At 31.0% G+C, this 24,105-nt stretch overlaps 5 protein-coding genes across 11 annotated transcripts; 2 read left to right on the plus strand and 3 right to left on the minus strand.

Moving 5' to 3' along the window:
* The first annotated feature begins 3,171 nt into the window (after positions 1–3,171).
* LOC106774525 (DUF21 domain-containing protein At4g33700) lies at positions 3,172–7,215 on the plus strand. 5 transcript variants are annotated; one of them, XM_014661546.2, is made up of 11 exons: positions 3,179–3,604; positions 4,006–4,082; positions 4,218–4,301; positions 4,548–4,661; positions 4,792–4,878; positions 5,152–5,291; positions 5,381–5,468; positions 6,130–6,203; positions 6,278–6,402; positions 6,578–6,840; positions 6,902–7,215. In XM_014661546.2, the coding sequence occupies exons 1-11, from the start codon at positions 3,427–3,429 to the stop codon at positions 6,944–6,946; spliced, it is 1,275 nt and encodes a 424-aa protein (XP_014517032.1). In that variant the 5' UTR covers positions 3,179–3,426; the 3' UTR covers positions 6,947–7,215. The 5 variants fall into 5 exon arrangements, 4 of the variants coding, with proteins under 4 accessions (XP_022642377.1, XP_014517032.1, XP_022642378.1 ...); XM_022786657.1 differs by lacking the exon at positions 3,179–3,604 and adding an exon at positions 3,648–3,877 and having other exon boundaries at positions 6,902–7,185; XM_022786658.1 differs by lacking the exon at positions 3,179–3,604 and adding an exon at positions 3,787–3,853.
* A 1,369-nt stretch (positions 7,216–8,584) lies between these two features.
* On the minus strand, positions 8,585–9,049 carry LOC106774975. Its single transcript, XM_014661996.1, has one exon. The coding sequence runs from the start codon at positions 9,047–9,049 to the stop codon at positions 8,585–8,587; it is 465 nt and encodes a 154-aa protein (XP_014517482.1).
* A 1,364-nt stretch (positions 9,050–10,413) lies between these two features.
* LOC106774976 (DUF21 domain-containing protein At2g14520) lies at positions 10,414–13,582 on the plus strand. Its single transcript, XM_014661997.2, has 11 exons — positions 10,414–10,923; positions 11,058–11,134; positions 11,227–11,310; positions 11,633–11,746; positions 11,879–11,965; positions 12,157–12,296; positions 12,390–12,477; positions 12,673–12,746; positions 12,865–12,989; positions 13,121–13,380; positions 13,460–13,582. Exons 1-11 carry the CDS (start codon positions 10,746–10,748, stop codon positions 13,502–13,504), a joined length of 1,272 nt encoding a protein of 423 aa, XP_014517483.1. The 5' UTR covers positions 10,414–10,745; the 3' UTR covers positions 13,505–13,582.
* Positions 13,583–14,192: 610 nt separating this feature from the next.
* On the minus strand, positions 14,193–17,970 carry LOC106774594 (pre-mRNA-splicing factor 38B). 2 transcript variants are annotated; one of them, XM_022786746.1, is made up of 4 exons: positions 17,757–17,970; positions 17,086–17,262; positions 14,961–15,318; positions 14,193–14,856 (listed from the first exon to the last, which is right to left on the minus strand). In XM_022786746.1, exons 2-4 carry the CDS (start codon positions 17,252–17,254, stop codon positions 14,538–14,540), a joined length of 846 nt encoding a protein of 281 aa, XP_022642467.1. In that variant the 5' UTR covers positions 17,255–17,262; positions 17,757–17,970; the 3' UTR covers positions 14,193–14,537. The 2 variants fall into 2 exon arrangements, with proteins under 2 accessions (XP_022642467.1, XP_014517118.1); XM_014661632.2 differs by having other exon boundaries at positions 17,746–17,969.
* Positions 17,971–19,230: 1,260 nt separating this feature from the next.
* Positions 19,231–22,645, minus strand: LOC106774500 (squalene monooxygenase). 2 transcript variants are annotated; one of them, XM_022787001.1, is made up of 8 exons: positions 22,312–22,645; positions 21,741–21,852; positions 21,410–21,584; positions 21,130–21,298; positions 20,611–20,832; positions 20,254–20,529; positions 19,917–20,070; positions 19,231–19,627 (listed from the first exon to the last, which is right to left on the minus strand). In XM_022787001.1, the coding sequence occupies exons 1-8, from the start codon at positions 22,558–22,560 to the stop codon at positions 19,590–19,592; spliced, it is 1,395 nt and encodes a 464-aa protein (XP_022642722.1). In that variant the 5' UTR covers positions 22,561–22,645; the 3' UTR covers positions 19,231–19,589. The 2 variants fall into 2 exon arrangements, with proteins under 2 accessions (XP_022642722.1, XP_014517003.1); XM_014661517.2 differs by having other exon boundaries at positions 19,792–20,070; positions 22,312–22,644.
* Positions 22,646–24,105: the final 1,460 nt, after the last annotated feature.

Here is a 24,105-nt window from a genome sequence, read left to right on the forward strand (position 1 = left end):
ATTGGGGATATAAGAATTAAATTCTTATCCTTCCAAAATTGCAAGAAAATAAATGTAAATAATTAAAAACGTAAAGAAATAATAATGTATTGGGGAAATAAGAAGTTGAATTCGGCAGAGCCCGTTAGACAACTTCTCATCCTTCCATAATCACAACAACAACAAATGATAATCATAATTTAACACAACAAAATAGAATCAATTCACNTAATTAATAGTTACAGGTATCATCACNGAAGCAATTTCACAGTCAACACATAAATAAAAATAATAATTCCATATATCAAACAAGAACATAAAAAAAACATAAGGATAGCTCCCCTTACCTCTGTTTNAGACTCAGTTTTCTTGCTTAGAATTTGACCTCGAAACTTCCANAGTTTCCCCCTTGTAACAGAATTTCCTCNCACTCTTTCTTCTCTCAATTTCTAAGTGATTTTTGGTGCAAATTTGGCTTAACCCCTCATGGCTATTTATAGCCAAAAATTTTTACTATTCAATTTTACTATTCATTTTTACTATTCAAAAATATTATTTTAATGAAAATCTACTCAACATTACGTGGACTTCTTATCTCTCTCTCTCTTTTTTTTTTTTTTACTATTCACTTTTTACTATTCACTTTTTTTTTTTTAAACCTTCAAAATTTATAATTTCTCCTATAATGAATAGTTATCCTAATGTCACATGTTTATTATTATTATTATAATTTTCTTTATATTTTCTACCTTTAATATCATTACTACTATTTATGAAAATTTTTCCTGGACTTTAGATGTATCTATTAAAGAAACTCTAACAAATAATTCATACACTAAAATTTTAAATTCATAATAAATGTAATCATATATTTTTTTATTTTTGACATTTATTTATAAGTTTTGAAATGAACTTGTAATTAGGGGAATTCTGATCATGATCTAATCATAATTCATTATGAGTAATCTTGATAAGAAACGATATATTTTAAGAGTGATTATTGTCAATAATCGTCCATTCGATCTCTTATCATCTTTGATCATGCTGTCAATTAATAAATTTTATCTTAATTGTATAATACATGATAGTGTTAATCTTTATCTATTCGACTCATCATCTCTACTCGATTTACTTATCTTATAAGTCCATTTACGTGATCAATTGACCATACAGTACATAAAACAAAATTCATTTAATTATATTTTTCTAATTTTGACAAAACAAAGAAGAAAAATATTTAATTCAACAATTGTGTAAATAAAACATTTTTTATGCAAATTATTGGTAATTATTTTAGAGATGATATGGAAGTTGATGGTGATGTAACATTGTGGAATTTCTTTTGTCGATTTTTTTTTCTTGGCCTATGTGTAGATTTGATTCAAAGGTTTTAATTGTTTTTTGTTGGGTCATGTGTAGATTTGATTCAAAGTATGAAACATACGTCGTTAATTAAATCATTATTTTGAATAGGGATGGCTCTACCTCTTTCATCTTACCTCACCTTTCATTCACAATTATTGTTTTTTGAAAAAACAAATCACTGTCATCTTTCACATTTAATAATTGTTAGGGGAGAGAGTAAAGAAATATTTACACTTGGGTGAAATATATGTAATGTTAATAAAGTATGACGATTATTTTAATAATAAACAACACTTTTAACATTATATCATCGAAAAAATATTTAGAAATTTTTTAAATTGGTCTATGGAAGCATTGATTTAAAATGACCCACTTTCTATTTGATAAGAAAAATTGCAAATCAATTTTAGTTGTAAAGTAAATTAATAAAGAAAGTGATTTTTTTTCTAAAATTTTGTCACGTTAATTTTTGTTTTTGCTAGGTCCAACAACAAATTTGTTATAATGAGTTCAGCCAATAAACTGAACAAAAACAAAAAGGGAGACAAAATTTTATCTTCTCTATAATTATTTAGTTCTTTCTTAAGAAGATTAGAAATAGTAAAATATATACAAATTTAAATTTAATTTTTTCGATTTTGTTTTTTTTAAGATAAACTGATATATTCATATATACTAATACTTTATCCTATTTATCACAAATTCTTAGTTGAAATCTTTATATTCGATAAAAAAATATATTTTAAGATTGTTTTTTTATTACTATTCTAATTGGAATAGTCTTTTTCCTTAAAAAAAATGATTAAGACTTTTTTAATATATTTATAACAAAGGTTTTATAACACTCCCTTCTTCCATGGCATTTTTCTCTTTCATGTTCATCAATATTTTGCCTGTGTTTATGTGTTTGTCCTCCCATGTGCTTCCATCATCAACACTTCCTTCCACCACTCTGAAAATTGGTATACCATAAATGTGTTATATTGATGATAAAGTTATTCTTAATAAGTATGCCTTTTGGATGATAGAGCTCTTGATTATAAAATAAACATATTTATAGCAGTTGATGATTTTGTTGAGGTGTAATTTTATATTTGTATTATTCATACATTACTAGTATTTTTCAATAGAGTGTGGTTAACTTTATATTTGTCTTATTCATACATTACTTGTTGAGGTTTGCAAATATTTTATGTTATGAGAAATTAAGATAAGATCTATATATATAATTTATTTTTATTATAATACAAGACATAATTATTAATCTTAATTAAGTTAACAGCTGACACATAAGTTATGAATATGAAAATGATGAGTTAATCAATTTTGTTGAGAATATTTTTAACGATAATGAAAATTATCTTATATCTATGTATTTTTCACAATTATATTGGAGTTAAATAGTATAAGTTATATGTTTGAAAATAAATAGCTCTCTCTGTCGACCCCATAAGTATTTCACCAAGAACATTTCAAACATGTTTTTCAATAGGAAAAAGAAACATTCTTTTTAAAGAAGTACGTACAAAAGAAAGAAGCATCCCTTCTTTCTGATTTCACTGTTGATAATGTCCGTTCACCTGTTCTCTTTATTACATGTTCTTTCCAACAAGTAGTGGGATGAAGAACATTAATTTACCAAAAGGAAACAGAAAAAGAATCAGAACCAGGAACAATCTCGTATTTATGTTGTTCGTGTCTGCTGCATGAGTAGTAAAGGGGCATTATCCAACGCAAGAACACACGGCATCTTTACTAAAATGCCAACTTGTGCTGTGTGGGTCCCTTCTTTCGCAAGCTACATAACGATTCGATGACTATGATCTCTCACCGACCTACCCACATAGAGGGTTGTGTTTGAGCAACTCTATAGTATTCATTTTGGCAACAGTCTTCTTTCGGGAAAAACCACTCTCAAACAAACCCAACATTCGTCTACCTTCTATCGCATTCCATTTATTAAACAAAACCATCTTTTCAACATAATTTGGACACCCTTTAAAGCTATGGAGGTGTTGCTCTAACTCTTGCTAGGATTCAGACAAAAGGACATCGTCAACAACATACTAGAGAGTGGTTTCAATGGCGGTGGAATACAAGTGCTGTGAAACTCAGTTTTTCATGCGGTTACTGATAATTGTGCTGCTTGTGTTGTTTGCTGGATTGATGTCAGGCCTCACTTTAGGACTCATGTCCTTGAGTCTTGTTGATCTCGAGGTTCTTGCCAAGTCTGGCACCCCTCAAGATCGCAAACATGCCGGTATTTTCTCATCGTAATCAAAACAGATATCAGTTCTTAGATTTTTGTTTTTTGTTTAGAAAGTTCAAACCATCTGCTTGAATCAAAGTTAGAACATTTCAACTTTAGTTCTTTACTGAATTGAAAAACTGAAGCAAGGTCGGTTTAACCGGCTTTGTTGAAGTGACACTTTAATATTGGGAAGGAGGAACAGTAAGCAGGGGAGAAAATTAAGTCAAGGGTGCTGGGTGATTTGTAGTTTTAATCATAGTTAAGTCTTTCCCCTCCTATAAGGTACTCGGATACTGAGTGTCATTCCTAATCTATGAAAGCTTTGTCACTGAAAAAATAGAAATAACATTGTTATAGACGTTATTATTGAATCTAGAGCTGTTTTAACTTGCTTCTTTTTGTCTTTACAGCGAAGATATTGCCTGTTGTCAGAAATCAACATTTGCTGCTTTGCACCCTTCTAATTTGCAACGCTGCTGCTATGGAGGTAGAACAAAAATCATTGTTAGTGTGTATTTAATCCAATGGTTTGACCCCTTTGATCACTCATACACGAAAAAGAAATGAAATGGTTATACCAAAAGATTCAGCCAATATTTGATATGCGTGTTTCTTTTGTCAGGCACTTCCTATCTTTCTTGATAGTCTTGTTGTTGCATGGGGCGCTGTTCTGATTTCAGTAACATTAATTCTCCTGTTTGGTGAGGTGAGAAACTTTTCGTCTCCTTGTATGTTACATATAACACATGCATCTGGTTAGGAAAGTCAGAAACTCATGTTCAATCACGATTCCTTCATCAGTGCAAATAATCATAGCAGATCACTAGAAGTAGTCGATGTTTTTGATTTATAGCATATATTTACTAAACATGTGACTGTCTTAAGAAAATCTTTGGACTTAGCTACTCTGCTTGCAGTGTAAAATTGTTCTGACGTTTTGACTTGTATGTAGATTATACCACAATCAATTTGTTCTCGGTATGGTTTAGCAATTGGAGCAACAGTGGCTCCAGTTGTCCGTGTCCTTGTGTGGATATGTTTTCCTGTTGCCTATCCAATTAGCAAGGTGATATACAATTGTTAGTACTTTTTTAGGTAGTTTTGTTCTAGAAAAACATGGATCCAATTTAATTCGTTAATAATTGATTTTCTTTATCTCCTTGACTTTCTTTTGTTTTCTTTATTTGGTTTTCCAGTTGTTGGACTATTTGCTGGGGCATCGACATGAAGCACTTTTCCGTAGAGCTGAATTGAAAACGCTTGTAAATCTGCATGGAAATGAGGTCTGTATCAGAGCCTTTTTGATGTTTTGGACTGAGCATACATTGATTCATTTTCTTTTGAAGTTGAAGGCTTGTAGTTTTCTGTGATTATCTTGTTAATTCATTAGTATGCTCCAATTTACCACCACCTTTTACTTCCAAATTCCAATACTGTGAATAATGTCACCAAGGATAACCTATATTTTTTTGTGGCTGTGTATTTAGATTCTTTCACTTGGACACTCATGCCTCCTTCTTTTTGTTGTTGTTACATGATGAATTTTATTATATTAGGCTGGAAAAGGTGGGGAATTGACCCATGATGAAACAACAATCATTGCTGGAGCACTTGAACTCACTGAGAAGACAGCCAGTGACGCCATGACTCCCATAACTGAAATATTTTCCATTGATATTAGTTCAAAGCTTGATAGGTAAATGTGACTCAAGCTTAAGTTGCAAACTACTTTTTTTGTATCTTATACATCATTTTGTCATCAAATCCAATGCTTGTTTTAAGCAGGGAATTGATGAATCTAATATTGGAGAAAGGGCATAGCAGAGTCCCTGTCTACTACGAGGAGACTACAAACATTATTGGACTTATCTTGGTATGAATTGAGTCTCTTGTTTTTATTCAATCCTTCATTGAACAGTCTTTTTCCGTTGTATAAAAATTTGTTGCATAAACTACCCTTTGTTTTGCACCAATTTCTCTGAGCTTCAATATGTTAAATTTGTTTCCAAGAAGATTATTATAAACTTTTTTTGATAAGGACGAAAAAATAGATGTTTTAAGACTTATTAATTAACTCAAATTTGAATTTATTCTTGAAATAATGAAAAGTTGTAATAGGAAATAGGAAAGTTATTTAGACAATTGTACAAAAACTTATATACGAGTTCTTTCAATTGTTTCTTGCTAAGCCCAAGCCAATTTAACTTAATTAATTCTAATGGTTGCTTTTTTAATGGGTGTTATTAGCTCACTGCACATGTAATGGTGCGGTGTGCGAATTTCTTCCTTCTTATTCTGCGAATTTTGGCATGCGCAAAAAACATCTAAAAGCACTTCAATAATGTATAAGTTCTTGTACAATTGCTTAAACAACTTTCCTATTTCTTATTACAACTTTTTGAAAAACACATTATTTCATTAATAAATACCAATTTAAACTAATTAATAAATCTGAAAACATGTATTTTTTTCATCCTTATCATATTCATTGCATTTTTGCTTTAACTTTAAGCATGCAAACATCTCACTTTCAGGTCAAGAATTTACTGACAATTGACCCAGAAGAAGGAATACCGGTGAAAAGTGTGACCATACGGAGAATACCAAGGTATTCTGTTTATGCTTTGCATGTTTTAAAGAGGATTATTACGACCATGGAAACAACATCACATATAATTACAGGGTTCCAGAAACGATGCCACTGTATGATATTTTGAACGAGTTTCAGAAGGGTCATAGCCACATGGCGGTTGTTATCAGAAACACTGACAAGACAAGTCAATACTCGTCTAACAATAATGGCAATGGTAATCAAATACTCAAATTAGGCTAAAATAGTTATCTATACATAATGCAATCACAATAGGTGATTATCTAATGCTTAATACTAAAAAATCTTGTTCATATTATTTCAAATTGAGAATTTCTTTCCCATCATAATAAACGCTCCATTTCTCTGTGATGCATGTGAAATGAGCACAGTGAGAGACGTGAAGGTAGATATTGATGGCGAGAAGACAACCCAACAGAATAATAATCTGTTGAAAAGCAAAAGGTCACTCCAAAAGTGGAAGAGCTTTCCAAACTCGAATAATTCGAACAGGGAAAGTTACAGGAGCAGAAAATGGTCAAAAAATATGTACTCAGATATCTTGGAAATAGATGGAAACACACTTCCAATGCCACCAGAAAAAGAAGCTGTTGGAATTATCACCATGGAAGATGTCATTGAAGAGCTTTTACAGGTAATAACATCAATTTTATTTGCTCTTGAAATATTGTATTAACATCAATCTCTCTTTCTAGGAGGAGATCTTTGATGAGACCGATCATCACTTTGAAGACTCGTGACAACGATCTTTCTACAGTCTCTCACCTTAATTTCACATATTTATCTTAGATTCATATATGATTACTGGGAGTGTGAATAATTGATGTGATAAGAACGTGAGAAGCCCTTATCCATGGTAGAATCTATTTTTGTTAATACGTTTACATCAAAATTATTTTTCTTTTTCCTGATATTATGTGTATCAACATTTTGTTCGTGACATACATACATACGTTGCTTGCACTGATTTGAGCTAGAATAATTCATTTGGGCACATGCTATTAGAATCTTGATATGTGTATTCAAATATGAAAATGATTTAAAGTATAATAATTTTGACCAATATCTTGAATATGTGACGTGGTTCATGTACTTTAATGATGGCCGAAACTATATTTTCTAAAATAATTATATTAAAATTATTGAATTGAATTTGTTTTCTCCTTTTGTTTGTACTATTACTATTAGTAACAGGGCTGACGTTTTAAATACTTGTTTTTCAAAAATTCTAATTTTAACTTTAATTAATATTTTTTTAACTTTTTTTTCTTAGTCTGCATCTCTTTAAGTTTTTTTTTTATTATTAAAGTCACCCTTAATCCCTTTAATAAATTTTAAAATTTATACAGATTTTAAAATATTTTCATAATTTTTTTAATTTTCATTTTTAGATTTAAAATTTAATAATAATCTAATTTAATTTAAAATTTTAACATTATTTAACCATGTTATATCTTAATAATTATTAAAATATAATTTCTATTAAAAAACTATAAATATATATTAAATAATATTAAAGTTTGGTATGTTAAAATATTAAATATAATATTAAAAAAAATATGGATGAAGGTTATTAAATATATTAAATATAATTATATTTTAATAATTATTATAATATAATTATTATAATAGTTATATTAAAAACACAAAATAAAAAAATTAAAATAAAAATAGTAATAATGAAAGCAAAAAAAATAAAAAAATAATAATATAAAATCTGATTTAATATATTTAAATATATGAAATTATATAAAGTATTAAATTAAAATTAAATTTTAAATAAAAAAACAAAATTTTAAAAAGATTTATTTATCGAATTTTGATATTCAATAAACTATTATTTTAATTTTTTTAATTAAAATTTCATAATTATTTAATTTAATTAAAATTATAATATTATTTAATATATTTTTTTATTTTAATAATTATTAAAATATGATTTATATTACAATAATAATTATATTAAAAAATAAAAATAAAATAATTAAAATAAAAATAGTAATAATAAAAATAAAAAATAATTATATAAAATTTATTTTAAATATATTAAATTAAATTTAATAATTATTAAATTTTAAACAAAAGAACTAAATTGTAAAAAGCTTGTTTATCTAATATAAAAAATGTTAAAATATGTTAACATATTTACGTAAACTTTTTTTTTTTAAATTTTGTTTTTTATTTAAAATTTAATAATTATTTAATTTAATTTAAAATTCTAATATTATTTATAGTATTTTTAAATAAATTTTTTAATATTATTTATTGCTACTTTTTTTAAATAAATTTATGTTAAATAATATTAAAATATTAAATTAAATTAGACTCTCTTTCTGTCTGTCTCGAACTTAAAAGTCAATTTAACTTAACTAATTCGTTCAGCGCACAAGTGTGTGTGCTATGCGAATTTTTCTAACTTCACATTCATCCATGAGAACTCTTTCAAGTGGAGAAGCATCACACACCTTCTTACTTTGCATCACACAAACTTCATCAATAATGTCAACTTGGAAACATGCATTATCATCCTTAGGGTGTGACATGGTCTTGAATACGTCAATGCCCACCTCTTCATCTTGCACCCTTACTTTAAGCTTTCTATTCTTCACATCAATTAAGACTCTAGCCGTCTTCATGAATGGTCTTCCTAGAATGAGAGGCACATCTACGTTGTCCTCTATCTCCATTATGACAAAATCCACTGGAAATAATTTATCCACTTTTACTAACACATCTTCAACCACCCCATAAGGGTATTTAAGAGACCTGTATGCCAGTTGAAGCATCATTCTAGTAGGCTTAAGTTCCAAGTCTTCAATCCTTTTGAACATAGAAAGCGACATTAAATTAATACTAACTTCCAAATCAATCAAAGCTCTTCCAAATCTCCTATGGTACAAGGAATGGTGAAACTTCCTGGATCTTGAAGCTTAGGAGGCAACATCTTTTATACGATTGCACTTCAATAGTCTCCTTCTCAATATACTTTCTTTTCTTGGTGAGCATCTCCTTCAAAAACTTTACATAAAAAGGCATTTGCTACAATGCTTCAGAAGAAGGTATGGTGATTTCCAATTTCTTAAAGATCTCCATAAACTGCTCAAACTGTTTTTCTTTCTTCTTCTTTGAATAAATCTTTGAATACGGAAGGGGTTTTTCAAACTCTTTTTCTTTTTTTTTTCATCTACCTCTTTTTGTATTTTTTTCTCTCCTCTCTATTAATATATATTTAATAGTTATTTTATGATGAAAAGAATATTACGAAAAAAAAAGTTATTAGTAAAGAAATCATCTCCAACGAAAAGTCATTTCCTAAAATATCTCTCTTTATTTTATAAAATACACGCATTTTAATTATATATAATTAATTTCTAATTATTTTTAAATGTAATTAAAATAATATTATACTTAGATAATATTTTTATAATAATTAAATTAAATATGAAATCTAATATAATATTATCAGTTTGCTATAATTATTAACTTCAATAATATTTATTTATATTTTAATTAATTTTTAGTGATCTTAAATTTAATCCTTAAAATATTAATTATTTTTTATAAATAATTATATGATAAATAGCAAAGCATATATTTATATAACCTTTTTACTTAATTATTTTACAAGTATTTTAATCTTTTAAAAAAAACTATGAATACAAATATTATATGAACTAATTACAAATAATATTAATAAAATAAATAATACCTTTTATTTTCAATGAAAATAAATGTCATATTAAATATATTTCTATTATAATTTTGATGCAATAAAAATAAATATATATTTTAATTAAAATATTTAGAATACATTTTGAATAGAAATTAAAATTATGCATTTAAAAATAATGGTATCAATATACGTGTTATTATTTATTATATAATTATTTATAAAATAACTGTAATATAATATTATATTTAATATCTATCTATCTATATATTAAAAACTATAGTAAGTAATGATTGATATTAATAAAGAAGGAAGAAAAATATTTAGTCTCACAAATTCATATTTGAAATATTATGTGGATAAAAAGTGTATAAGATTTCACATTTAGTATTAATACAATCAATTTAAGTTATATCAATAGAAGACATCTTTCTCTTAAACTTAACTTTTAAGTATTCTCTATTTTAATAGTTGAAGACACCACTTGATAATTTGATGCTTTTTAAACAACTATATCATGATTTTTGTATCATTGGATACCTCTTAGAAAAACACGTAACCATATTTGGAATGTCCTGTTTGAAGTAGCATTAATATGTTTAACAGAAGGAAAGCAGAATAAGAATCAAGAAATACCATTCCAGAGAACAATATTCTTGCCATATCCAAGGCAAAAACACTTGATTGGTTGGTTTGGTGTTTGTCCCTACCCTTCGAAGCTACATTATCGATGACCAGTTAACCATGACAATGATCATCATCATGATCATGGTCATCATCATGATCCCTCCCTCCCAACACAAACATATAACCATACATTTGACGACAACAACAACAAGGAATGTGTGTTTGTGTGTAGAGTGGTTTCAATGGCAGTGCAGTATGAGTGCTGTGATGTGGAGTTTTCAAAACGCGTACTGATAATTGTGCTGCTCGTGATGTTCGCTGGATTGATGTCAGGGCTCACTTTAGGCCTCATGTCATTGAGTCTCGTTGATCTTGAGGTCCTTGCAAAGTCTGGAACCCCTCACGATCGCAACAATGCTGGTGAAATTTCTCTCCTTGCCTTATGGAAACTCACCATAACGTATATTTTCTTACAATATTGGGATAAGTGTGTTTTTTTATAAGTAGCTCTATGAATCTCTCCGGTTGTTTGAACTTGTGTTTTGTCATAACAGCAAGGATATTGCCTGTGGTCAGGAATCAACATTTGTTGCTTTGCACACTCCTAATTTGCAATGCGGTAGCCATGGAGGTACAACTAAAATCATGTGTTAGTGTCTGCTTAATCACATGAATACACAGAAAGAGATGGCCAATTTTGGATAATGGTGTTGGTTTTGTCAGGCCCTTCCAGTTTTTCTGGATAGTCTTGTTGTTTGGTGGGGTGCTATACTGATTTCAGTGACATTAATTCTTCTGTTCGGTGAGGTGAGAATTTTTTTCTGATATTTGTTAAATCAAATGCAACGCATACATATCACAGGTTCCCCTTTGACACAACGTGTCTTTGAAAGTCAGAAGCTCATCTTCAAGATTATCCAAATCGTGAGAAGTAGTTAATTTTTGTAAATCAGACTTTCTGCTGGCACATTCAATCTGCTTAATGATACCTTAGGTAGTGATATTGCAGTCCTAACACTGCTGGGTTGCATCAGCGCATATCTTTACTCAATATATTGTAGGAATTCTTGGCATGCAGATATTCAACTTGCTACGTAACATTCTCTAACATCTGCTTACTTTTGAGAAGATTATACCCCAATCAATTTGTTCTCGGTATGGTTTAGCAATTGGTGCAACAGTGGCTCCAGCAGTTCGTGTTCTTGTATGGATATGTTTTCCTGTTGCTTATCCAATTAGTAAGGTGACACAAATTAAGCAGACTTTCTATTGATACTTCTTAAGTTTTATTTCAGTAACCAGGGACGAATTTGAGTTGTTATCCATAGACTTTCTTTTCCTTCTTGACCTTTTTTGCATTCATTCGGTACCCCAGTTGCTGGACTTTTTGCTGGGGCATCGACATGAAGCCCTTTTCCACAGAGCTGAGCTGAAGACACTTGTAAATCTGCATGGCCATGAGGTCTGTATCAGAGCTACATGATACTTTGAGGCATGCATTTATAGTTTATAAGTCTGTTTGTTCATCTATTTCAACAGTATGCTGCAGTTCTCAACTATTTCTTTTCCAATCTGAATAATGTAACTGCGGGTTATCTTCTTCTCTTCTAGTTGTTTAGACTCCGTTTGAACACTCATGATGCTTTGTGTTAGGCTGGAAAAGGTGGGGAACTGACACATCATGAAACAACGATCATTGCTGGAGCACTTGAACTCTCTGAGAAGATAGCCAGTGATGTCATGACTCTCATAACCGAAACATTTTGTGTTGACATTAATTCAAAGCTTGATAGGTAGGGACAAAAGGTGTCTCAAAAAATTATCAATGTGAGCTCTAGCTTTTCTACTTTTTACAATTTTCCGTAATCAAGGGTTATTATTATCAGGTATCTGATGAATCTGATAATGGAGAATGGGCATAGCAGAGTCCCAGTCTATTATGAGCAGCCTACAAATATTATTGGACTTATCCTGGTATGCATGCAGTCTGTTGTTCTTCTTTAACCTATCGATAACATCTATTTTTCATTGACAGTGTAAATACACATGATACTTTTGCATCAATTTCATTGAGATTCAACTTGTATATCAACTTTCTTCCAAGACTATTTATCATTTTACATTAAGTTTGTTTTTAACTCTAAGCAGATATACACTATGGACTTTCAGGTCAAGAATTTATTGACAATTGACCCAGAAGATGAAGCACCAGTGAAAAGTGTGACCTTACGAAGAATTCCAAGGTATTTTTTTGTTTTAAGTTTTACAAATTTACTGTAACTTGAAAAACATAAACACTAAAATTAATGGCATTATATTATATTAAAATACGTTCATATCTGAAGTTTACATGATTAGCAGGGTTCCAGAATCGATGCCTCTGTATGATATTTTGAATGAGTTCCAAATGGGTCATAGCCACATGGCTGTCGTTGTTAAAAACTGGGACAAGACTGAGCAACAACCTTCCAACAATAGTGCCTACGGTAAGCACATGCTGTAATCAAGTTAAACTATGCTAACATTTTATTTAGATTTTCTCTTCAAAACTGAAAACTTTTTCACATCACAACATGTTCTCCTTGTCTCTCATAATAATGGCTTGAAATACACTCAGTGAGAGATGTGAAGGTGAATATTGACGGTGATAAGCCTCCCCAAGAGAATAGTCTAAGAGCTAAATCGTCACACCATAAATGGAAAAGCTTTTCAAGCTCAAATAATTCGAAGAGGGATAGTTCCCAGAGCAGAAAATGGTCCAAAAATATGTACTGCGATATTTTGGATATAGATGGAAATTCACTTCAAAAGCTGCCGGAAAAAGAAGAAGCTGTTGGAATAATTACAATGGAAGATGTCATCGAAGAGCTTTTACAGGTACTAAATTCATTGAGGTCACTTTTAGCAAATAAGTTTGCTCACGGAATCTTGAGTTGACATCAATATTTCTTTGTAGGAAGAGATCTTTGATGAGACGGATCATCATTTTGAAGACTTCTGACAGTGATCCTTCCGTACGATCATGTAGATTAGTGTTTGACATACTTGTCTGGGAGTTTAGTAGCTAATAATTATTATTCCTTCTTATCCTTTTTATAGAAAACAAGTGATAATATCACTTCCTTATATATATATATATATATATATATATATATATATATATATATATATATATATATATATATATATATATATAAACTTCGTATACACGTATTTAAAAAGTATATAACAGACAAGTATACATTTGCAATGCGCTTGAATTGAAGTATTATTTCTGCATATGCGGACGGTCCCCTTTACTACATATCGTTACTTATCAAGTACTTATATTTTGCAAATAATCTTGTTAGTATTGGGAAGCCTAATGAGGCCGTGGCTAAACCTTGAAATGTCATCAACAATTTCAATTATAGTCTTGAAGGACTTTGGAGCTTTTCTTCCCAGGGTGTATATTGAAAACGAAGTTTACTCCTTTGGTGTGAGTGTTAAAGTAATTTTCTATATAGGGAAATCCACAACACAAAAGTTGATATTTGTGCCATCATACACTTGAAAAAAGTGCCATCATTGAATTTTCTGCATTTTACATATTTTCTGGTTTGTCATTTTGGAAAAATTCCATGACTCGTGATGGTATGGAAGGAATGTCACCAACGAAGTGGGTGATGCTGTAATTTCAAAGAGGTTGATGAAGACATAATGTTTATAATGTCATGGAATAAGAAATCTTCATGACAGTGAGATTGACCAGATGATGATGAAACACGAGGTAAATTGCTCCAAACAAGCTAATGAGGTCAAGACAAGCAACCGATGAAGGATTAAGAAACCTAATCGCTCCAAGAGACCTACGCCCCAAGCTGAAGTTTAAAATGTTTGATAGTTGCCTAAGTAACCTTTTCTATGGCCAAACAAGTTGGATTTGCATTTGATGTTGCAGAAAGTCATCTGTGCTAAGTACAAACACGAGTTTCATCCAAATTGACTGTATCCTCAAGTTACCTTCGTCTGAGAATATAAGTTACGTGAGAGCCTTAGTGATGATGTTTACTTCTTTTCTCCTCCCTTTTCTTTTTCTTATGCTTAGATTTATCTTTGGACTTGCGCCTCTTAGAATGCTCCTTCTCCGAGCTCCTAGAGCGAGACTTTTTACTCTTTTTCCGCTTTTCTTCATGAAGTTCCTCCTCATCAGAAGTATCATATGATCTCAATGACAAGGGCTTCTCCGGACCAAAAATAACACGGCGATGCCTTACATTCGGACTAGTACCCGGCTCCCCATCTGAATCAGGAGGAAGGTAAGGTCCAGTCTCATCCATCCTCGGACCAACAGCACCTCTGCCTCTTTTGGTCCTAATACAAAAATGGAGTCTCTTTAGTTCCAAAAAAAATCAGAGATATTATACTAGAGTAAGCACACACATAAAACAACGAAAGGCATAAGAGAGATCTAGTACCTTGAGTGCAGAAATTCTTCAAGCTCTTCATCCTTTAAACCTTCCACACCATGTTCATGTTCATGTTCACTCGGGCATGAAGTATAGACATTAGAGCTTTTATCATCCTTATGATTTCTGTCACTGCTGCTTTTATCATTTTTATCACACCCATATTCTCTATGACTTGAACGTGAGGCAGAGGTTCTAGTGCTGTTATCAATACCAGAATGTCTTTCCGTGCCTCTTGATAAGTTATCATCCCTATGACTTCTCTCTTTACTTCTTTTATCGATTGATTTTTCTTTAATCCGTTTATCAAGCTCCAGTTCCTTTTGCCGCAATCGCCACATCTCATTCACTTCCACTGCTCTATTTGCTGGAAGAGAACACCAAAAGAAATTCAATATGATTAATAATAAACTAACAGCTCAGCATATAGACATCATCTTAGATGAAAAACATTCAGAAACGGAGGAGAAGGATGGTGATTTGTCAGTCACAAACAATTAAAAGAAATGAAAGTAATTTCAATATTCAACTTGGGTAAATTAGTCATGACTCGTGAGACCAAGTGCCATGCTAGTCAAAACTTGAGGTATACCCTTTGATCAAGGTTATCAATGATAGAAGGCAGAAGGCCATAATTCTGCCATATAAACATTGAAGTTTTCAATGTAACCGGGAACCACCATTGAAGACCTCTTTTTACAAATTGCTTATGGTGGAAGGGTCAAAAAATGCTATGGCAATGCTGTAATAGTTATTTAACAACTTTGTCCAAAATTCAATTCAATTCACCGAAAATTGTCAGCCAAAAGAAAACTGCACTATCATTCGATCATCAGTGAGTTTGACCATTGAAATAAATATTATGGTCTTCTGCCTATTTCGACAAAGTAAGAACATGTCATTAAATTTTTATCTTAAAGAAGAACTATGCTAAATAAAAAATCAAAATTAAATCTTACACACAATATGGATGGATAAAGTGTAACCAAAAGAATATGGATAGATGAGTTATGATATACAAATTCTGTAAATGATTTTTTCTCGTTTAATTTTTCATGTACCTTCTAACACTTACCTAATGAACACTATTGGGTATTTTTTGCATTCTTTTCTATTTTTCTTATCTGTTCATGCAAAGAAAAAAGAGAATATATGGCGTCAGCCAATGCTAACAACAACTTCTATTGGTTTTGATTATCCCCAAGTCAAATTATTATAATGTATTAGTAGGTATGATAATGAGGCAGCTAAAGATGACATCTACCGCTCCACCATTACCTTGTCACTTTTTTTTTTTTTTACTTTTCTTATTTCTCTCAGACAATTTCTTTTTAATACACAAATTCTCGAAATAAAAAACCTATATCACGTTCACTATCTTAAAAGTGTTCACCATTTTCTTCTTTCTCCAATTGCATTTCCCAGTTCCAAAATGCTATGCAATACTATTTCCTGCAAAAAATTATCTTCACTACTCAGTGACCAAACTGTAGTAGATTCCATGTGCTCCACATAATCATCCTCCCGCCTCTGAAGTTAAGTTTACACAGATCTTTTTTTTTAACTTAACATGTTACAGAATATTGATTAGAAAAAAATATTTCCTCCCTTCCCTTTCCTTCCAGAAAATCAACTTCCAAACATACCTACCCCAATCTCTCTAACAAATCTGCATGTCCAATTCCCATATAAGCCATGAGCACTTCTTTAATGGTGGTGCCATGGACAACATGGCAGAATTTTTGCCCACAGCCATATATAGGTAGTTTGTTACTAATGGCACCATAGGCCGCAATGGTGTGCTTATATGTAGACTTTTAGCCTTCCGCCATTTATAACTCTGCCCACGAGTCACCACTAGAAAAAGTAAATTGTTTCCCTCTTCTACTTCCTAACCACCCTTGCCCCCAAAATGAAAGTTGAATAAGAATTGTTTTAAACTCAGCATCCACACAAAAAATCAATTGAAAGACAGGCTATTGATACAATCATCAAACAGTAAAACAGTAATATAAATATCATTTCCTAATTCCAAGACAACTAACAACTTTTCCCCATAAGCACAACCATATAACACAAGCCAATATAGGGCAGTAGTAATGAAGCTCTGTCTAAATATACGACTAAAAATAACCTTGTTGAACTCCACGTACAGTAGCAGTGAGGAATCGCGAATTTGGCCTAGTCCGTACGTCAGGCTTTCGAAGATAAGCAAGAACACCTTCCCTTTCAGACTGCCGCCGTAATTCTGCTGCTTCCTTCATGAGGATAGCAGCTAATCTATTTTCAGTCTCCAAATCCATTTGAGTGTCTGACCATATTATCCCAAAACAACAGAAAAACAAAAGAAATGAGACTTTAATTGAATAAACAACCTTAAAAAAAGAATTAAACAACTCCAGAATGCTGTGCTGCTTTGTGTCGGCAAGGGGAAAGAACCAAAATATGCAATAAAAAGCCAAAAACAAAAAAATGATTTCACATATCACAGACATTGCTAAGTTCCCAACGCCCTCTCGATGCAAAAGAATCAAATAACCTAAAATCATGTGGTCACAACAACAAACACCATTAAGTTTCTTTTGTTCAATTGTACTTGATAAGTGAAAAACCCTGCAAAAAATATTTCTGAATTTCAAATTGAATCCCAAATTCCCAATCCCAGAGAAACCTTGTGGCATGAAAAGTAACGATCAAGCCTTAAATCCCTAAAACGCACAAAACATGTAGATGATAGGATTTCAATCACAGTTAAGAAGATGATGACGGTAATGATGGATGCAGAAGAAAGTACCGATTTTTAACTGAAAGAGGGTTGAAGTGCAAGGTGACCAATTGAAAGGTTGGTGGTAGCAAAGGCCGGCTCCGTCACCGAAGTTTCTTTTCGATCAGTGACGGTGGTGCTGAAATCGGGATCCCTGCTTGGGGTGGACGATGAGAGAGAGAGGCGATGGAATTTTGTGTTGGTGTAGGTGCCAAGAACAACCAGATTCTATTCTCTATCTTGAGTTGAGCTGGGGTTTAATATATGCTTTTCCTATCTAATTAGCGTTTAACTTATACACTGTACAAAATAAATAGTTACTTTTACGTGATTAAAATTTATAATAATAAATATTATGTGTATACATTATACTATAATCAAATATAATAAACAGACATATCTATATGCAAAACTTAAATCCCAGAATAAAAAAATAAAATGTGATATTAAAATATCTTTAACCATCAATATCAATATCAGTCCGAGCGATCACGATATATTTTATAATGAAGAATATCTTATTAAACAACATATTGATAAGTAGAAGATAAAATAATAATAAAAAATATTTATTTGAAGATATTTAGCAATTAATCAGATTTTCAGGTAAATCTGTTTATATTTTTTTGAGTTTATATCAGTTTAAGGTCCATGAGACAAATTATAGATAAGAACCAAGGTAACAAGTCAAGTATCTTTGAATCACTTTCCAATCACATTCAACTCATATTCTTATGTACTCAAATAGTGAAAACCCTTCAATACACGTCTGACTTGGGCGTTAGAGTGTCTTTTGCCTTTTTACGGACAGAAGATAATCAGAGAACCCAATGCAAGCATCAGAAAGTGATAAAGTCGCATCGTCCAGATTAATATCTCGGTCGCACAAAATATCTACCTAAACCATTAACATTTTTAAAAATTATTAAAATTTAATTTAAGGATAGAAATTTTAAAAAATGTCTATTTTTTAAATTATTTGTAACAAAATGAAAATAAGAATGTAAAACTCCCAAATTTACTATTTACTATAAACTTACGAAATGTTTTGGTCATTTTTTCACTTCTGAAAAATAGCACTTTCCTAAAATATAAAAACATAAAATTAATTAAAATTCAAGGTTATTCAATTAATAATACTTAGTCTAATAGAATGTTTATAATTTAATATTCAGATAATATTATATTGAAAATTTTAAGTGAGTCAAAATTTCACTTAAAGTAAAAAATAAATAAATTAATGACTCATAAATGTCTTAAAATTTTAAATTATAAATAATGTAAAATGGTGAGTTTAACTTATAAATAATCATAATAGTTGGACCAAATTCATAGACCATTTCTTTCTACACTTCCAGAATTTCGATACGTACTTCTGTATTATTTATATATTTCAAAATATAAATAAAAAATAAATTTTAAATTAAAAACCTTCCACAATATAAAATTTATATTCTAAATTGCAAAAATCCAAAAATAAAAAAATAAAAACTTCTAAGCCACTGTCACGCCTCATTTATCACATCAAATTTAAAATTTTTATTGATACGAAATATATTATTGGTGTCTTTTACATGAAAGTATAAATCATTTTGAACACTTTTCAACGGAAGGTTGACCTTGGAAATTTGGTATTGTCCTGAAGTAGATACGATACATTTGATAATTGTATTCATAAAAAACATGTATATTGCAAACAGACAAAACCAGCGGCCTAATATATGGAGCCTACACCAGAATTCTCCTCTAGGCTCACTTATTTATCCTTTTTGCATGTCTTTTCTTCCAATATCTGTATTTAATCATGCAAATTGGAAGGAGGTGTTCTGTAATATGCTGGCACAGTCGCAGGGAAGAACATTTGTCTAATTCCTTCAGCCCTGATAATGGGAAAAATGATAGCAGAGGCACCCTGAAAATCTCAACAACAAAACTGATTCAAAATCATAAGTTGAGTAACTCTTGTGCAAGAATCGGTCATCGTTTGGAACATGATAATGTCGCAGCAAAGAATGCGGTTTATATATGTGAAAGATGGTGCATGTTTAACTGTTAAGAAATGCAAAAAGTACTCACGGAAATAATTCTAGCTCCAATCCACATGCGTTTTGGAGAAGGAAATGGTATGAGTAAGCGACCAACACCGTATATAGCCACAGCAAAGAAATGAAGAACCAAGCTTAATGGACGAGGATTTAGACCTGAGAGTAGAGATATTGGTCCATCTGAGAAAACACCTCCAAGGCTTAAATAATCGAAACAAGCCTGGCGCAGTTCCTTACTAGCTGGGTCAGGTGATGCACAAAACACCTTGTATAATGCCCCAGCTAAAGTGTTTATTGTAGATGCCATTGGCTGCAAACACAATCATGAAACACCTATCACATTTTCTCAAACCAATACTGGTGTTTCATCAACAAAAAGTTTAACTGTTGGTTATTATTCACCATGAAAGAAAACAAGCTTGGTCATTTATGAGGAAGTTTCTAATTTGCTGATGATGTGAAACTGTATATACTTTGAGTAAATTATATTAACCTTGCGTAGGGTGTAGAATGATTCAAGATATTTGCAAAGAGCATTAGCATCATGAAGATCATGCAGGGGTCTAAGAAGGTTCCTCAGCAAAACAATGTCAGACAAAGCCACAGTCATTCCCCCTCCAGTTAAAGGGTGACGCATGTTGAAAGCATCTCCCATGAGAAGGGCACCAGGTGTGGAATACGGAGATGCAGGCATGCTTCTGTTTGGCATGCTTCTTATGTTTCCTTTGTCAACTGCTGCTATAAAAGAAGCATGCAACTCTGGGGGAACCTGAAACCACAACTTTGTGTTAGTTAAAGAATATGTTTTATAATGTTATGTGAAGCCAAAGACTAGGATATTTGTTTGTACCTGTGGAGCTACAACTGTTTTCAAATAACGAGCCATGTCCCCATTACCAAGGGAAGGTAATTTTTTGCCAGCAGGCACATCAACCAGACACCGAATCTCAGTGCTACTTATGGGATAAAACAAAATGGGAGAAGGATCACCCAAGATAACGTGCCCGTGGTTTTCATATGGAAGATTGCAGTTCTCTAGGACCAGACCAACAAAATGAGATGGTACATCAACCTGCATTAATAAATAAACCCATTTCACTACAAGGTAAGTTAATTAGAAAACACACTATTAAATTATTCTTAACCATCACTAGTGAGGCACACCTATGTTTTGCTTTTAAGATACAATGTTTGTGTTTTAATACAGTTATCTTAAAGATAACAAGATAGATACAATGTGTATTGAGAGCAAAAACTTTATTAAAAGTGTTTAATCAAGTTCTTCAAATGAAGATTGATCATTGATAAAACTAATGAACACTTTGGATTGCTGATATGATAAAGAAAGAGAAAAAATTGGTATGTTTACCTTTGGGTTGCAAAGAGAACGTCTCAAGTTGGAAAAACAACCATCACATACTATAGTCAGTGGAGCCTTAGCTGTGAGCTCTTGTCCATTTCTGGTTTTGTAGTTTACCCCTCTGATGATTCCATTTTCTTCTAGCAGAGATGTGACAGTCCCTTGTTCTAATTTTACACTGCACAGAATTTGGAACAATTAGAGCATGCAAAAGAAGGAAATGACACAATAAAAATAAAATCCATTTCAGAAACATTTTTTTTCAAAACATGGTAAACTTTTGTACTACTTTGGAAGAGTTGAAGCCTTTTCTCGCATTCTCTGTATGAAACGGCCATTGTGAAAGCTTTTTCCAGAAACATCAGAGTCAAACTTTTCCAAGGAATAAGAAAGTTTGGTATTTTTCCCATCCTTGTAAAGAGCATAGCCAAAGACTTGCTGAGCATCAATCTCACCCACACAATCTGCAACAACTCACAACATTCATCAGTTAATGAGAGTCTTGAATTTGACCAACAGAGGAAAATGGAATTCTTTACACCCAAAAGTGATTGATTACAACAATTCTCATACAATTTTCCATCCATCTATACTTTGGTACAAACATGGTGCTTGCTTACCTTGGAGATCCAACTCAATTAGCTTGAGATAACCTCCAGGTTGTAGCAATTCTCCCACAATCCTGTCTGGTTCACTCAAGTCCCTTTCAATAACATGCACTCGCCTTCCTTCCTGAAACAACAACCATATATAACATCGTTCATCCTTTTACAACATTAGCTATATAATTAAAAAAAATTTAGGCCATCCCAAAAAAAGGACCCAGAACATGCACAACTATAAATATATGAATCTGACTACATATGTACTTTGTGGTCTGGTTCTAAGAACATTCAGAGGAATACAAAACATTGGACTTTCAATTCTTTTAACTTTTTATGTTTTCTTTTGTCTGGTTGTAGGAAAAACATTCAAGAAAAATAGAAGTGTGAGACATTAATCTTTAGAAGAAATATTTATGAAGTCTGTATACTATAAACTAAACTTGTAGAATATTCCTCTTTCTTTCTTCCGACTCTCTTGAACCTTTCTGGCTTTCAACCATGTTATTATGTATGTATCTATGTATGAAAAACATATTTGCAGAAGATATTACACAAATGAAAAGAAAAGGTTTCCACTTTGTTCTACCTTGCCAAGTGTGTAAGCAAGGGCTGAACCAGCAACCCCAGCACCGACAATGATGATGTCGGAGGTTGGTGAAATTTCTTGATGTTGGTTTCCATTTTCTGCTGTTGTTGTTATCATACTGCTACCATTATTTTCTGCATGTACTAAACCTGTGGCCTCCTTCTTTGATGCAGAATTGAATAGAACAAACAGAAGAACCATAGTAGAAACTGTAATTCCGCCCAAAATAAATTCAAAATCCATCCCCATTAGATCAGTGGAACTAGGCCTGAAAAGCAAGCAAAAAACAAATAAAAAGGATAATGATGATAGAAAGAGTTGAAATGTGGATTTTATACTGAGGTTTGACACGTTGTCTGTGCCACTTAAATGCAAAATAAAATAGTTGTCATAGGGACAACCACTACATCCTCTCTTCATCCTATTTTATCTATCATTTTTTTACATAGAAAGAATGTGACCCAATGAATTTATTTCAACAAAACTGTGTTTTTTTGTATGAAACTCTTCCTTTTCTTTCATTTTTTTTTTATTTTGCAAGATTATTTCATTTCTATTTAATTGAGAAATTAAAGATATGTCAAATATTGTGTCGTTCCGAAAAATTATAAGATCTTTATATATATTTGTATATATAGAGAAAAATACACTTTTTTGAAATAATACATCAGAACTATTCTTTAAATTCTATTTCTAATATGTTATCAAAATCATGATAGCAGAGTCTATCTTATCAATATTTTTGTTTTTTGGACATTTTAATTCCACTCGTTATCAGACTCTTATTGAACCACCCAAATTTTACCATCATGCACGATATGTCTATATTTCGATGTGAAGGGGGTGTATTGGAAGTCTCACATTGACTAGAGAGGTGCAAACCTTACCTTACAAGTCGTATGTCAAATATTTTATTAACAGAAATTAGGCAATCAAATATTGTTTTAGTTATAATTTAGATATTATTATAATTTGTGCAGATTTGTGTACCTACTCTACTCTTTGAAATAATACATCAGAATTATTCTGCACGAGATGTCTATACTTCGGCATGAAAAGGGTGTGTTGGAAGTTCCACATCGACTAGAGAGGTAAGATCAATTTATAACATATATATAAGTGAGGTGCAAACCTCAATTTACAAGTCTGATGTCAAATATTTTATTAACATATATTAGGCAATCAAATGACCTCACCTTACAAGTTCGATGTCAAATATTTTATTAACATATATTAGGCAATCAAATGTTGTATTAATTATAATTTGATATTTTTTGAGTTTAATTTTGTGCGTGGAAATATATTAATCTAAAGAACTTCATAGGATAAAAGGTTGATTATAACAATCATAAAAGAGTTAAATTACTAATAAACATGATTATAAAAGGATCTTTTTGTAATTCTAATTAAGTTAAAATTAACATTGAACAATTCTTCAGATGTGTTGTTCTTTGTTTACAAAGGATAGTATCTTATATCAAGGATAGCTTTTGAATATATTATTAATAGAAAATATTTGATAACATATTTTTTAAATACATTATATGGACAAATATTGTTTGTATAATAATAATAACATAAGAAAACAAAAAGAATAAAAATATAATGATTTACACTAATCCAACCAATTGGTAATTCAATAAACAATTATAAATGTTTAAAACTATCATGAAAACTATAAATTATAGTTACTCAAAAACATTTTTCATAAAAAAAATTATAATTTATATAAATATATCCTATAAGAATACTCATTTTCATAATTTTATTTTCATTAAATTAGTTTAACCATTT

Source organism: Vigna radiata, chromosome 10 (genome assembly GCF_000741045.1).
Source record: "Vigna radiata var. radiata cultivar VC1973A chromosome 10, Vradiata_ver6, whole genome shotgun sequence".
NCBI lineage: Eukaryota > Viridiplantae > Streptophyta > Magnoliopsida > Fabales > Fabaceae > Vigna > Vigna radiata.

What these genes read in the sequence shown, in the direction of transcription:
- LOC106774500 (XM_014661517.2), bottom strand. Translation starts at nt 22,560, where the DNA reads ATGGGGATGGATTTTGAATTTATTTTGGGCGGAATTACAGTTTCTACT. An exon ending in CATTCTACACCCTACGCAAG is followed by an intron (nt 20,071 to 20,253) that starts GTTAATATAATT and finishes TTGTGTTTGCAG; the next exon opens with CCAATGGCATCTACAATAAA. An exon ending in TTGGAGCTAGAATTATTTCC is followed by an intron (nt 19,628 to 19,791) that starts GTGAGTACTTTT and finishes TGAGATTTTCAG; the next exon opens with GGTGCCTCTGCTATCATTTT.
- LOC106774525 (XM_014661546.2), top strand. Translation starts at nt 3,427, where the DNA reads ATGGCGGTGGAATACAAGTGCTGTGAAACTCAGTTTTTCATGCGGTTA. An exon ending in ATTAGTTCAAAGCTTGATAG is followed by an intron (nt 5,292 to 5,380) that starts GTAAATGTGACT and finishes TGTTTTAAGCAG; the next exon opens with GGAATTGATGAATCTAATAT. An exon ending in GTCTAACAATAATGGCAATG is followed by an intron (nt 6,403 to 6,577) that starts GTAATCAAATAC and finishes AAATGAGCACAG; the next exon opens with TGAGAGACGTGAAGGTAGAT.
- LOC106774594 (XM_022786746.1), bottom strand. Translation starts at nt 17,254, where the DNA reads ATGGATTTGGAGACTGAAAATAGATTAGCTGCTATCCTCATGAAGGAA. An exon ending in TGTACGTGGAGTTCAACAAG is followed by an intron (nt 15,319 to 17,085) that starts GTTATTTTTAGT and finishes GTTCTCTTCCAG; the next exon opens with CAAATAGAGCAGTGGAAGTG. An exon ending in GAAGAATTTCTGCACTCAAG is followed by an intron (nt 14,857 to 14,960) that starts GTACTAGATCTC and finishes TTTTTGTATTAG; the next exon opens with GACCAAAAGAGGCAGAGGTG.
- LOC106774976 (XM_014661997.2), top strand. Translation starts at nt 10,746, where the DNA reads ATGGCAGTGCAGTATGAGTGCTGTGATGTGGAGTTTTCAAAACGCGTA. An exon ending in ATTAATTCAAAGCTTGATAG is followed by an intron (nt 12,297 to 12,389) that starts GTAGGGACAAAA and finishes TATTATTATCAG; the next exon opens with GTATCTGATGAATCTGATAA. An exon ending in TTCCAACAATAGTGCCTACG is followed by an intron (nt 12,990 to 13,120) that starts GTAAGCACATGC and finishes AAATACACTCAG; the next exon opens with TGAGAGATGTGAAGGTGAAT.
- LOC106774975 (XM_014661996.1), bottom strand. Translation starts at nt 9,049, where the DNA reads ATGTCGCTTTCTATGTTCAAAAGGATTGAAGACTTGGAACTTAAGCCT.